Genomic DNA, 14,584 nt, shown 5'->3' with positions numbered 1-14,584 from the left:
AATGGTGCAGGACTGCAAAAAAAAGTGCTAGAAGACTTTGCTCTAAGCTTTATGAACACATGCAAGCCATTCCATCAAAGACATTACATGAAATTGTTTGTATATTTATTGGATTTTCCATGCCAAATAGGGAGAGCTAAAATGTTAAAGGGAGAGAACTGAGCAGCAGAAAATCTTGGGCAAAGAGCCAAGTGTTAAGACAGCCTGGACAAACTATTTGGTAGCTATGAATTTATTTTGTTAATACAGCAAAACACATCACAAAATGCTGTTTTATAAACGCAAGCCATTATAAACCAAATAAGAACTCCAATTAATTGGGCAAAAGATGTTGGGATAAATATTTCTCATATCCTCTCGATCTCAGCAATGGTATGAGAATGTACCAAATTATGGGTCAAGTAGAAGGCAGCTCTTTTGTGAATTTGAGACTTGCTTCATGTACCTGTTACCATCATAAGAAAGTGAGCCATTGTCAAAGCCTTTCAGAGTAGGTTGCTTGTTCTGTGCTGTGGATGGTTTGTATGGATAAACAATGAGAAATATAAACATTGACAAGGCAGAAGCTTGTCATAGTCAACGCACCATCCTTTCAGGGAAATTACATTACTGTTAGCCTGGAACACAGGAGGCAGTCATTGTGACTTGACTTTGCACTGTTTTCTTTCTGCTTGTGAGTAATAATTGAAATCTTTGATAACCAATGCCCTCACATCATTTAACCCGGGGAAAAAAAACTGGAAATAGATACACCTTAAATATTGCAAAGTTGACAGTCAGTCCCATGTTAAAAAAAACTTTCAGAGCTCTCCCTTCTTTCCAAACTTAGACAGTAAGTCCACATGGAAAGCCTAGCAATGTTTGCATAGGCACGGATTTGCATGGAGAAGAAAGTTACCCAGAGACCAAATGTTGATATTAGATGACAAAAAGTGATGTGCTTTTGCAGACTACCACAATCATATAATTGTGAAGCAACAAACTAGAGCACGGCTTGTAAAATAGCTCTTCTGTGGTATCATTTTACATCCATGACAATTGGTCAACATGCAGTATGGTCATCCTATTCTTCAAAATCAATATAGTTTTCTTCCAAAGCTAATTCATTCAATTGAATGGAAGCTATCAAATATTTGAAGTGAAATTTCAACTGTTTAATTGGATATTTTGAATATTTTGAGGAGATCCTTATTAGATTACTTTATTAAAAAGCAATGTAAGTTTTAATTTAATCCCTATGGATTCCTATTCACTTTCAAAAATGAAGAAGAGTTGTCTTTTAAATATTGATTCAGTCAATTCTTTAGGTCTGCTGTGTCATGAATTTCCTCTAGCTAATAGCTGACTACATACAATAGTTCATTCCTATTTTGTTCTTGAAACATGTTCTTCTGTGGCTTTAATATAATAGTAGAAAATATACAGGTACAGCCAGAAACTTAGCGGTAAATGCAGTGTAAAGGGTGATATACAAATAAAGCATTATATATCTCAGGAAGTGATGCAGTGTCACATGGCATAATGACAATCTCTTGCTGCAAGTCAGGGTCCCTTTTAGATGTTGACACTGTTAATTATATTTGTTCATAAAAGTTAATAATTCTAGCCCTACCTCAGCACACTCTAGCAATATTCCATGGCAACACATTGAGACCAAAAATAGGCACTACAACAAGATGCTAGTATAGTTGAATGTATGTTCCTTAAAAGGGCAAAATACAAGCACTTTTAATCTGAGTTACAAAATACACACACATTTTTTGGTTTGTTTTTCCTAATTTACCAAAGTGGTTAAAACTCTCAGAATCTCCAGTCTGTAGCAAATTGGCCAAACATTATTGGGCCCAGAGAGGAAGGAATTCTAAAACTGGTATAACATCAATACTAAACGCACGCTGCAGAGGTGATGCAAAAAGTTAAGGTTCAGAGAACATGGTCATGGGAAGCGTACAATTGTTGAAGATTGTGTGGCTCTTACTGGGCCACAGAGGTCCCTCCTTGTGAAGTTGAAAGAGTAAAGATAAGGACTTAAATTTGTTCATTTTCATTTGTCATGAAGCTATTGCAACATTTCCAGAAAGACTTGAAATCAACAGTTAATAGACAGCCGCAAACATACATCTACAGCCAGTCAGCAGACTTGGGAGTTCTTTACAATGCTGTACAATCGAGGATATAATGGTGTCTCTACAAAATGAACTGAACCATGTCTTTGGAAAGCTGTAATAAGGGTGAATAGAATGTGTAAACTAAAACAGTCATGCCGCCACCATCTTCCCCCTAAAAGTCTGAATGAAACAAACTCTTGCATAAACATGACGCATCAGTGACAGAATTAATAAATACTCTTTCTCTTTTATTTAGTGCTTACTGTTTCTGGTACTGCCGCGACATGATGAGAGGTCACTCTCTATATATTTAGTACGTACACTGTAACAGACTGCCAGCTATTAGAAAACAGTTTATTGAAGCATACATATCTTAATTGTTGCCATTTTCTTTTTTTTCACATATTAACAGCACTGTGGAAAGTCTCAAGTTTGCTACATTAAAAGATACAAACACGTCACACCTCCACAGGATAAGAATTAAAAAGGCAAGTTGACGGACAGACAACATCCACAGGCAGTTTTTTTTGTATTCAAAACAGGTTAAATGATATCCAGTGATGTCATATACCAGGTCCAAGACATTCAAAAGCTCTTTAATCCTCTGTCATCCAAAAAAAACAAATCACTGATTTATTCAGGACACATTTTTATTTCTCTCCAAATTATTTTTGTTCAGTTACAGGTGAAGGATTTAATGAACAGTGAAATAGAAAGTCTGGGAGGCGGGGGAGGGGGGGGGGGTGGATGCTTATATCAAGTTGTAGAGATTGAATGAAGCAGGGTTTTCATTATTGTGTGGTCAAAGAGTTGTAAACACGCGTTGTACTGTTTACATTCTTGCTTCTTCCCTCTTATTTCCCCATCCCCTCTGTTCCAGGACAGGGTGTATATCTATCATGATCAACACCGTTCGGCAGGTCAACCATCGAAAGGTAATGAAGAGTTAAGGAATCAATGCAGCAGAGCTTGCTGACGTATTGCTTAACAAGCAGTGTATGATATCGAGCTGGGAGTGCTTACCTCTGCCAACAGTCCATTTGGTAACCCTTAGGAATGCCATGAGTAGCTCTTGAATTTCAAGGTTATCAATTTGACCGTAAATCATAATTCATGCAGTATTCATAGAGGCATTAACAGTTGCACTCTTGTTATATGTCTAGACAGAGTCCAGGTTTAAACTACACACTCAAGTTTCTTTTTTGATCATTATTTTCGGGAAGCCTGACCAACAAAACAGAAGTTATTATATAGCCTTCATTTTACAGAAGCTTTTTAAAATCATTTTAAAATGGCAAAAGATCTTGTGATTTTGGAAAGCTCTCCTTTAAGCTCAGAGATCCTCCGTCCCATGTTTGAATTCAATTAATTTGCGTAGCCCCAGTATTCAAGTGACAGGGCAGCATTTGGAGTAGACTTTTTGTTTAGGCCATAAAAATAAGTTGGCCACAAAGAAACCCGAATGGTGAATTCAAAAATGAAAACAGAAATTGCTAGAAAATCTCAACAGGTCTGGCAGTATCTCTGGAGAGAAAGCAGAGTCAAAGTTTTGGGTCCTGTGACCCTTCTTCAGTTTCAGAAGCATGTTCCTTAACTAAAGACGGTGAGCTGTGGAATACACTATCATAAGGTGCAATAGCATGGGCACATTCAAGGGAAAGCTAGATCACCATGAAGGAGAAAGCAATATAATGCAATTATACAATTTGTTGTAAGGGGGTAGGAGGAGCCTCTTTTGAAACAAACATCAACAGGGCCACTTGGGCTAGATGACTCGTCTCTACAATAATTTCAACTATTGAGAAATTAAAACAAAACCCAGAGATGGTAAGCATTAGCAATCTTCTACTGGCTGCTTTGGATCACCTCTGTGACAATTTCCACATGGATTCTGTTTCACTGTGCAGCAATAACAGTAACGTGGCCTGCTACATGCTCAATACCTTCTGTTGGTCAACTTTGGCTTTTGAGACACTGCATTGTTCAATGAATGATCCATTTCAAATATTTCAAGGCTAGTTCTTACAAGGAAAACATTCAGCGACCATTTAGAATCACCATTTTGTTCCTACTACGCTGATGGGAGATTTGGAAATGCAGGTAAAAGCTTAGAAAACAGAAAGCAAAAAGTGAAGGGCACCTACTAGAATTGACATGTAATTCTCCTTGATATCAGCAGAGAAATTTGAACGCTTTGTGTTGTATTGGGGTGTATGAGTTGTACTGTTTCCCCTTTAAGAACAATGCTGAGAGGATTTTGTGCATACATTTCAAACAACAGAATGTCGTCAACTGCATTCTTTGTATATTCATGTCAGGAATGGCAATGTCTGTTGAGTGCAAATTATCCATTGCCAGTCTAATTGTGAGCAGTCACTGCAGAGGAGATAACTACTTCCAATTATGTGGCATATTTAATGTTTAAAATGAGGGATATACGAGTAGGAAAGGTTCGAGAGTGGTATGGGCCAAACGCTGGCAAATGGGACTACAGTAACTTAGGATATCTGGTTAGCATAGACAAGTTGGACCATAGGGTCTGTTTCCATGCTGTTGATGAGTCTACATGATGTTGCAAAGCACCTGATAGGCATTATCAAGTAAAAATAAATGACACTGAGCAAAGTCACGCTAGATAAGCAAAGACTTGGTCACAGCTAGTTTGTAAGGGGCATGATAAATGAGAAAAGACAGAGAAGCAGGCAGAGAGATTTAGAGAGGAAATTCCAGAGCATTAAGCCTTGGCAGGTGAAGGGCTGGAACAATAAATATTAGGAATGCGCAAGAGGCTAGAATTCCAGCAATTATAGAAATCTCATTGGGTCTGAGAGACAGCAAGAAATTCAGAGCAAGTGAGAGTCAAGGTCATCCAAGGATTTGGAATCAATGGCCGAGAATCTTCAAACTGAGGCATTGATTAATCAGGAGTCACTAAATGCCTCTGTGCAGAGGAGTGACTTGGCGTTTGTTAGAATGCAGCCAGCGATTCATAAACTACCTCGCAGTTGTGATGGGTATAGTATGGAGGCCTCTTTTCAATTAATCAACTCTTGTTTACCTCAATTCTTGCAAGCTAACCCCACCCCCATCTCTAAACTCCCCTTCCTTCTAAAGTCCTTCAAGTATTGCTGCCTAGTAAGTTCATGCCTATCCTCCACAACTCGAACAATAAAGCTATCCATTACATTCAGATGTTAACAGCTGTTACGTTGGATCTCCTGCCTTTAGTTACAAAGCAAAAAGGGGAGAGTAAAGGGAGAGTTTCAAGGTTGACGTACACAAGCATCTAAAATCAAGGAATGTCACTTTTCCAGAAATGGATGTCCAAATGTGAGAGTGGCTTTCAAATTGGCCACACTTTGGAAAGAGATGCCCTTGGAAAGGGAGAAATTTCTCTCTGTGTCATCAGAGGCATTTCACTTGAAGGGACACCACAAAATCAGATGGTATGAGAACACCATCAAACACATGTATACTTCTCTCTGGAGTTGGATGGTACGTTCAGATAAAGCTTTGCTTTAATCTTTTAAACTGAGAAGTTTCAAAGTACCCAGAATTTCTCAACTGAAATTGTGTACAAAATTTCCCTTGACACTCATTTAATTTTCTCGTGCATATTGGCAGTTTCAAACCTGGATAATCAGCACTTTTTAAGATAAAAGCAGCACATATTATTTTAAATAACGCAGTGATTACTGCAATATCTTGTTACTCCTTTTATTATGTATGGTTTTTAAGTGATAATTAGCTTCCAGTCGAGTGCTTCAATTGCTTGCATGCATAATTAGCAGGGGACACACCATCAATAATTTAACAATAGTGCCTGGTTTTCATAAAACTAAGAGTGATCACATAAAATTGTTATCGACTGAAGCAAGGACTACAATGCAGCAAATACCCACTATATATTCACTGAAATCAGGGTAAACATTTTTGACTTTGTCAATCGGCTGCTTGGAAACACTTCCAATCACAATTGCATTTATATAGCATCTGTGGCTATGTGCTTGAAATGCTTTATAGCCAATTAAGTATTTTTTTTTCAAGTGTGATTTCTGATACATGGGGACTGTGATGATCAATTTGTAAATAGCAAGCTCTTACAAAAAGGAATGTGATGATGATTAAATAATCCTTTCTTTAGTGAAGTTGCTTGAAGCACTAACGCTAGCTAGAACAGCGGAAATAACTTTCTTCCTTTCCTTCTAAATCATGGCTCAAGAACTGGTAAATTTACTGGGCTGATGGGACCTTGGTTTAACTTTTCATTTAAAAGACCATCAGAAGAATGACAGGGGCTGGACAATAAATACTGGCCTTGTCAGTCATGGTCAAATTCTGTGAAGGAATGACTATTAATAACAGTGCAACTCTCCGTTAGCACTGATGAGATTATCAGTCTAGAGTTTATGCCTCAATATCTGGAAGGACATTTGAACTTCTGACACCTACACATCAGCAAGTATTCTATCAACTGAGCCATTGCTGCACAGTGATGTGATTGAAGAAGTCGTGCCCAAATTTGTTTCACAATTCTAAAATAAACATAGGAATTGCTGGAAATACTCAGCAGGGCTGGTACCATCAGTAGAAAGAGTAACAGAGCTGAAGTTTTGAGCCAAATTTCAGTCTTCTTCAGTTTGTTCATAATGTCGTTTATGGAAGGAAATCTGTTCTTTTTACCCAGTCTGGTCCACGCATGTCTCCAAATCCACTGCTATTTACGTGACTCTTAAATGACGTCTAAACTGGCCAAGCAAGCTATTCAATTCAATGACAACTAAGGGGAGAACAATAAATGTTGGCCTTTCTAGCAATGTCCATATACCATGATAGAATAAAGAAAGAAATATCAGAGTTAACTTGCTTAGCAATCAGCACCCTTTTCTTCTATATTATAAATTATTGTGATTGTTTGAAATTCGGCATTCTTGCATTTGCCTTGATGAATGCAAGACAGAAGGTTTTGGGAATATTCTCTCCTTTCAGCAATATTCAAATTCTGCACTACCAAGTGACTTTTGTGCACATGTAAGTTTAATAATTATACTGTATAGGTACCAATTTGTGCTGATTTTTCTGTTAAAGCTACACTGATATGATCACACAAAGGTATATTTTAAATAAACTCTGTCAGCATAGTGGTTGATCAGATTCATCAGAAAATAAGTAAATTGTAATATAAGGTGTACTTTGTTACTGTTTATTGGAGATGGAAATTCAGATATTAGAGAGGTTAAACAACACAACCAGAATTGAAAGAAAGTGTCTCCAAAACTGGCTCTCATGTTGTTCATGTTTACGTTGAGCATCTCCCAAAAATGAACACATTCAAATTATAAACATTTACAAAATCTACACAGATGACCAATTTGCAAACACAGTCCTCACCAGTGACTCAAGGAATCACTCCTCAACTTCCTATAAACAAACATGGCCTCTAAAGGGTCTTCAAGGTTCAGAATTTGAAATCTCAGTACTCAAGAAAACAATCTCCATCATGCACCCAAGAAATAGATGGATAAATGAGTAGAAAAGTTTTGTCTTGATAAAGTGGAGAATTAAACTTCATTTTGTGATTCTGCATCTTCTATCTCATCTCTGGCTTAACCCTGAAGTGTAGACCTTAGGTCAGATGAAGTCACTTTAGTTAAATGTTATCTGTACAATGACAGATAAAGTACCAGCTTCATAGTATTCATGAATGTTCTACTTATGTCTGTTAACTTACTTTTTTCTCTTGACTTACCAATGTCACCTAAGCACAAACAAGAAAGCCAAACTAAAAAAGCTACCTAAACCAGGCAGATCTTAACTTGGAGTGGGAAATAAGAAAAAAGAAAGTTATTAGCATTATTTACATTACTCAAGGCACTGAGTCTCCTTATAGGGAAGTTAGCTGGCAAGTGGGGAGACAGTGATAGAATTCCATAGCCCTCTGCAGCACTCCGCAAGTCCACTCAAATGCTAACAAGGATTGAGTTTTCCAACCTGGGAAGAGTTGGAGATCAAGGAAAGAACACGGACCATCAAAGCTAATGACATGGAGGATAGGAGTTGGGATGTCATGTTGAAGTTGTACAGGACATTGGTGAGGCTTCTTCTGGAGTACTGTTCTGATCACCCTGCTTTAAGAAAGATATTAGAGAGGGTTCAGAAAAGATTAACCAGGATGTTGCCAGGAATGGAGGGTTTGAGTTATAAAAAGAGGCTGAGCAGTCTGACACTTTTTTCTATTGGAGCGTAGGAGGTTGAGGGGGTGGCCTTATAGAGATGTATAAAATTATGAGACACACAGATAAGGTGAATAGCAAGGGTCTTTTCCCTTGGATAGGGGAGTTTAAAATTAGGAGGCATATTTTTTAAGGTGAGAGGAGAAAGTTTAAGAAGAACATGAGGGGCATTTTTTTTTGCACAGAGCTTGGTTTCTTTGCAAAATGAACTGCCAGAGGAAGTGGTGCATGCAGGTGCAGCGATAATATTTAAAAGAAATTTGCATAAGTACATGAATTGGAAAGTTTTGGGGGTATATCGGCTGAACACAGGCAAGTGGGACTAGTTTAGTCTTGAAACATGGTCAGCATGGACTGGTTGGACTGTGAGGTCTGTCTCCATGCTGTATGACTCTACAACATTCCCAAACTTGCGAACAACATGCAATTCCAATAAAAACTGAAAGAGCTGCGGATGCTGTAAATCAGAAATAAGAACAGAAGTTGGTGGAGAAAGCTCAGCAGATCTGGCAGCATCTGTGAAGGAAAAATCAGAGTTAACATTTCAGATCCGGTGACCCTTCCTCACAGAAGTTCGGATCACCGGTTCTGAATTTCTGTCCTTAGGTGCAATTCCAATAATTGGGAACTATTTCCTCTTCCTAAACCCACAAAGTGCAGAAGTGAATTATAATAACCCAAAATGTGCTTGAGCTTGACACATAGCCTGTCACTTTTACAACAAAGGAGACTTTAGTTATTATTGTGTGAATGTGGGAAGGGCAGGAAACACTAAAATTAAGAAGAAGAACGCATTTATCTGAAGGAAATGGGAATGAGTGTTAGGTAAGCAAATGTTTAGATCTTACTTTACTTGTATTTTACAAAGAATATGATAAATGAATCTGTCACAATCTTCACAAAAGAGGCTTTTGCGTTTAACAGGTTTAAAGGATTGGTGGAATTATAAAACTCAGTGACACGAGGTAATGAAAACGGAAATGGGAGCTTGGACAAGAATATTAAAGTCATTTCTGCTGGCTGCTTGGTTTTAAAATATAGGAGACTCTCAACATCAACGTTAGACTGACCAAGGCATAGACACTGAACTGCGGTGAGGGTCAGTGATGATTGTCATTAGTCATTTTGTCATGTAAAATCCATGAATACAGAGGATAATATATAGGATCATTATCTCATGTATTGCAGGCTCCAGAGTAATAGAAACACCTCAAAAGTAATCTCTCACATTTATAATCTCTCAAAACACTTGGTGTTAAATGCTACAGACTTTTCCCAGTTGTTCATCTGCGGAATGAGTGGGGAAATGTTGTGTGAGGAAGTTATTTGGCTGCTTCACTTTGACCACTCACTTTTCTACACTCCACACCTGCCTGGATACAAGAGTCTGACTATGTACATGTGATAAAATTTATTGTCTCCAAGGTTCCAATATCAAGGCAATATCAGAAAGATGAGGTGTTGGGGGGAGAAATAGGAGGATCTATCATCAGAGAACTTCATTGACTGAACAGTTTGAGCAATTTGTAGCTAAAAATAAGATCCCCTTGCACAGAGAGGGGGATCAAAATAGAAAAGCACAAATGCTACAATTAAAATATATGCCCAAAGAAAGGTAATGGAAATCTGAAGCCAAAAATACAAAGTAAACAATGGAAGTGCACAAGTCAGTCAACATTTGACAGAGTCATATTGAGCATATCAAGACCAGAGGTACAATCTCCCACACAATGACTGGATGTTTCTTTTCAGCGCTGCCTAGTACAGTATGGATTTTCAGCATTTTCTCTTTTTATTGAGATTAACTAAAACATCATCCACTCCTTCCCAACATGATGATGAAGAGAAGGATGCTCGCATTGAATTAAGTCAGCAGACAGCGGTTAAACATCAGTGAATCATTAAGCAATGAGTGAGGGTAAATATTGTCAAATTATGAAACTTTATTTCTCAATTTACCAGCTGACTCTATGGCCCCTCTTGAGCTTTTTCCAATTAGGTTTTTGCTGAAGTGCTGACTGTTTGATTGTTAGCCAATGCTGAAGATGTACCATTGGAGGATGAATCTGAATTACAATCTAAGCGAATGTTGGAAAAGGTAACTTGCACTACACTATTCTCTGGCTGCAATATTCAACCCATGATGTCCATCAGTGTGCAATACCTACTGGGTCTCTTTGAATCTGAATTTGTGGTCATTATTTAATTAGATGCTTGTGGGCCATCTCTTAAGAGGGCAGTTGTCCAACTGCATGGTATGAGATTGGCGAGATAAATATTTTCTGGAACATTCTGGCAGCCTGGGTACAGATGTTGCCAAAAAGGACCTACTGCGCTGTGGGACATGGCAAGAGGCTTAATGAAATCCATCTTAATTTTGTCCACAAAACCACCCACAACCCCATCACCTCAAAAACCTGCAATTTTCCCAACATATAGCTCCACGTGTGCTCATACTTAACATTTCAATATCCCTTAATTTTATCTTTTTTAATGCCTTATTTATATTCCACTTGCCTCAGTGGAACTTATTGTTTTTCTTCTCTGTTAAATTTTCTGTACAAATTCACGCTAGGTACCAGCTAGCATGTGCACCTGTGGAAATCATAAGAATGCTAATATATTGGAATGGCAGTAGTTCACAATGAGTATTCCCGACCGCTTCCCGGGTCCTGAAAGGCCTCCCCTTTTTGTTTCTTTTAAAGTTGGAACTAAAAAGGTGTCCTTGCCTGTAGAGATAAGAAAACATGCTTGGACAAATCAATTTGCTGAGACATCTTGCAGGTTCCCCGTGTTTTGTAAAGAAACCATTCTGTGGTGTTTCTGTGTGTCTGTGTCTGTCTGTGTGTGTGTGTGTGCGTGAGACAGAGAGAGAGAGACATAGAATTTGTGTGTTTGTCTGTGTGTGCGTGCGTGTGTGAGACAGAGAGAGAGAGACAGAGAATGTGTGTGTTTGTGTACCTGTGTGTGAGACAGAGAGAGTGTGTGTGTGTATGTGTGAGAGGGAGAGAGAGAGATAGAGAGGGGCTGGGTGTGTGTGTGTGTGTGTGTGTGTGTGTGTGTGTGTGTGTGTGTGTGTGTGTGTGTGTGTGTGTGTGTGTGTGTGTGTGTTGCTATGCTTTATTTTCGCAACTGTACATCTCAACAAGTTCCTTTTTGGGTGTGGTGGGGGGGAGCAGGGGAAAGTCAACAAAGTTTAGTTGTCAGTAGATCTGCCTGTTTTAGAATCTCAGAGTTGTACATGTCCAGTGCGTGGTTGACACGCATGACCTCACTGCTGTTGAGCTTGAGACGATGTTTCAGCATACAGGAGAAGAGGTCTAGGGGTGCTTTGCCCGCGGCCACGGGGGGTGCCAGCCGGTTGATGCGCTCTCGGATGTCCAACAGCAGCAGCATGACCGAGGATGAGGAGTGGAACTGCGTGCCCTGCGCATACGACTGGTTGACCTGTTGGACCGCGCTGCGCAGCAGGTCGGTGTTGAAGCGCAGGCTGTAGCCGTACACTTGCACGTCCGAGATCTTGATGTAGATCTGCCGCTTGCTGGGGTCCGAGAGGTCCACGGGGCCCTGGGCCGTCACGTTGCGCAGGGAGGCCGGCAGTTTGGACCGACTGCGCAAGTAGATGTGCACGGTCTCGAAGACCGTCTTCCACCTATTGCCCAGCAGCAGGGTCCAGTTGTAGCAGGGCGAGTCATGCAGTCTCGTCTTCTCCCAGCTCGGGTAACCGTGCTCGCCAATGGGCGTACTCCAGCCCTCAGAGTGACTGCCGCTGAAGGGGTTAATGTAAACAAAAAACACCGGCTCGAGGCTGCTATTCCTCATCTGGCAGATCTTCATGGAGAGGCCCACCACCATGTGGATAAAATCCACACGGTTTTTGTTGCTCTTCAGGGTCAGCGACATCCGCTTCCGCCACCGAGGGTCGAAAAAGGTGTCCAGGCGGATCTCATTGCTGATGAACATGGTCTGGATGGACAGCCGTGAATCCTTTTTCGCCAGGAGATAATTCAGCTCCAGGTCGTGAAAGTCCAGCTCAGTCTCGAAGCTGACAAACTGCTCGCTGCGCTCCGAGTCCACGTTCTGGGGCTCGCAGCGTCCCCGGTATAGCTTGAAGCCTCGGTTGCAGGAGCCGCACAGGGAGATGTTGGCCAGGCTACACATAGCACAGCTGCTGTTGCTGCCGATGTTGCAGGGGATGGACCGCTGACACACAGTGGCCACCGTATGGCACACGCAGCTCTTCTGACTCTCAAGGAAGGTGCCCCAGTAACCGTTCTCGCTGCAGTATAGGAACGACTGGACCCGATTCAGCCATTGATGAACTGACCTGAAAACAAAGCACACTTTGAGTCAGATCGATTAAATTGCGCTGCAAGGAAATAGGAAGTGATCAGTGCCCTGCCAAATCTAAAATGCCATATTAATGAAAAGAAAAATGGCAGCATTATAGTAACGTATCATTTCAGGATAAAATGCATCACCATCAAGGTTCATATTACCTTGATATGGTTTGTACCTCTAATATCGAACAATGAACTGTAAACATTGGAGATCTGGAACAAAACAGAAGTTGCTGCAGAAACTCAGCAGGTCTGGCAGCATCTACAGAGACAAACATTTTCACTGTACTCAGGTACATGTGACAACAATAAACTAAATCAAATCAAATCCAATCATTTCAGATCAAGTAACCTGTGTTCTGAAGCGGGATTATTGAACTCAAAATGCTGTCTCTCTACAGATACTGCCAGACCTGCTGAGATCATCAAGCAATTTCTGACATATATCTATTCTTCCTGTTATTTCAAAATTCTAGAAAATGCCACAAGGACTATTCATGGTTTCAGAGTGAGATTAGTGATGGGCAACAATCTGGATGGGACAATGGTGGCATTTTAAAAAAAAGAAATGTTGAAATCTTAACAACATAAAATCTGGAATATTTACAAAGCAGGTGTTTCAGCTCATCACAGAGAACAGACAGATTGACAATTCAGCAGGAAACCTCTGAGAGCCCCCACCACCGACTCACTGATCCTTTCTCTTTTTCTCTGAGGTGAAAAGGGGACAGTTGCTGCTTCTCCCTGTCTCCAGTTGGGATTGTTCACATGTGCTTTAAAGTGTTATGGACCGGACCAGACTCCCCTCAAAACATATTAACAAGATAGCCTAGACCCTAACTTTTTCTAATTTTAAAGGTAAATGTAGAGGGCCATGTTTTCCAGTACAATTTAACTGGTCAAACTACTCAATGTTACGCAAAACACAATTTATTTAAACACTACAGTGCAAATACAACAAAAGAAAGAAGAGCTTGGAATAATTTAACTCTATTGGAAAACTTAACAGAATAATACATACAGTAATCATTACTAATTAACTGTTCCAATACAGTAATATCCCATGAACTCATCCTTTGGCAAAAAGGAAAATTCAGGAAAACACATTTTGTCTCACATGCAATCCAACAGCCCAGGATGAGCACTCCTAATTTTTGGCTGTAATCGAGAGAGAGGGAAAAGTAACTTCCCCACTTCTTCAAGCCCACAACAGCAACTGCTGAAAGCTAAATAAAAAAAACCTTGATTTGTGAGATCTTAACTGCATCCAGTCAGGCTGCTTCTATTGTTCCAAATTTAAACGTACCCAAGGCCTCACGAGTTGTTATCTTCTCATAGACTGCTCACAAACTGTATCCCATTCACTCTCTACAAGAAACCAGGATTCAACACATGTCTTAAAGCCACCTCATTGTCACAACGCACATACTGGGCACGTACATCTAAAGACAAATTTCTGATGTCTGAAGCAAAGCAACCACTCACTGTACACAAGATGGATTAAATTAATTGTCTGCAGCATGTCATAAGCAGTTCAAACTGCTCTACACGTCATACTCGAGAGATATCATTTACATTCTGCAACTCAACCTTGCTCACTCAGTTTTTCTGAAGAAGGGTCTAGGCCTGAAATATCAGCCTTCCTGCTCCTCTGTTGCTGCTTGGCCTGCTGTGTTCCTCCAACTCTACACCTTGTTATCTCACTTAATAGGACACAGCTTTCCCCTCAGATTGCCAGCATCTCGGGTTAGGCTGTATTGGAAGCATTGTGCCCAGTTCTAGGCACATGTCCTCAACAAAAGTGCGCTGCCCTTTAGTAGATTCACTGAATGATAACAAGACTACAAGGCTTAAATTCCGCTGAAAAATTGCACTAGTTATTCCCTCAAATATAAAAAATTGA

General features: G+C 40.0%; 1 protein-coding gene across 2 annotated transcripts in view; it reads right to left on the bottom strand.

Moving 5' to 3' along the window:
• Window positions 1-2,244: 2,244 nt before the first annotated feature.
• Window positions 2,245-14,584, bottom strand: part of brinp1 (bone morphogenetic protein/retinoic acid inducible neural-specific 1) — a 324,767-nt gene continuing 312,427 nt past the window's right edge. For both annotated transcript variants that reach the window (XM_059638168.1, XM_048559283.2), the window contains one exon: window positions 2,245-12,668. In XM_059638168.1, the coding sequence (XP_059494151.1) occupies window positions 11,528-12,668 (1,141 nt within the window). In that variant the 3' untranslated portion in view covers window positions 2,245-11,527. The remainder of the gene's footprint in view (window positions 12,669-14,584) is intronic.

The sequence above is a fragment of the Stegostoma tigrinum genome, chromosome 29 (genome assembly GCF_030684315.1).
Source record: "Stegostoma tigrinum isolate sSteTig4 chromosome 29, sSteTig4.hap1, whole genome shotgun sequence".
In the NCBI taxonomy this organism is placed as follows: domain Eukaryota; kingdom Metazoa; phylum Chordata; class Chondrichthyes; order Orectolobiformes; family Stegostomatidae; genus Stegostoma; species Stegostoma tigrinum.
Note: the sequence above shows the minus strand (reverse complement) of the source record. Positions and strands in the feature narration are given on the sequence as shown.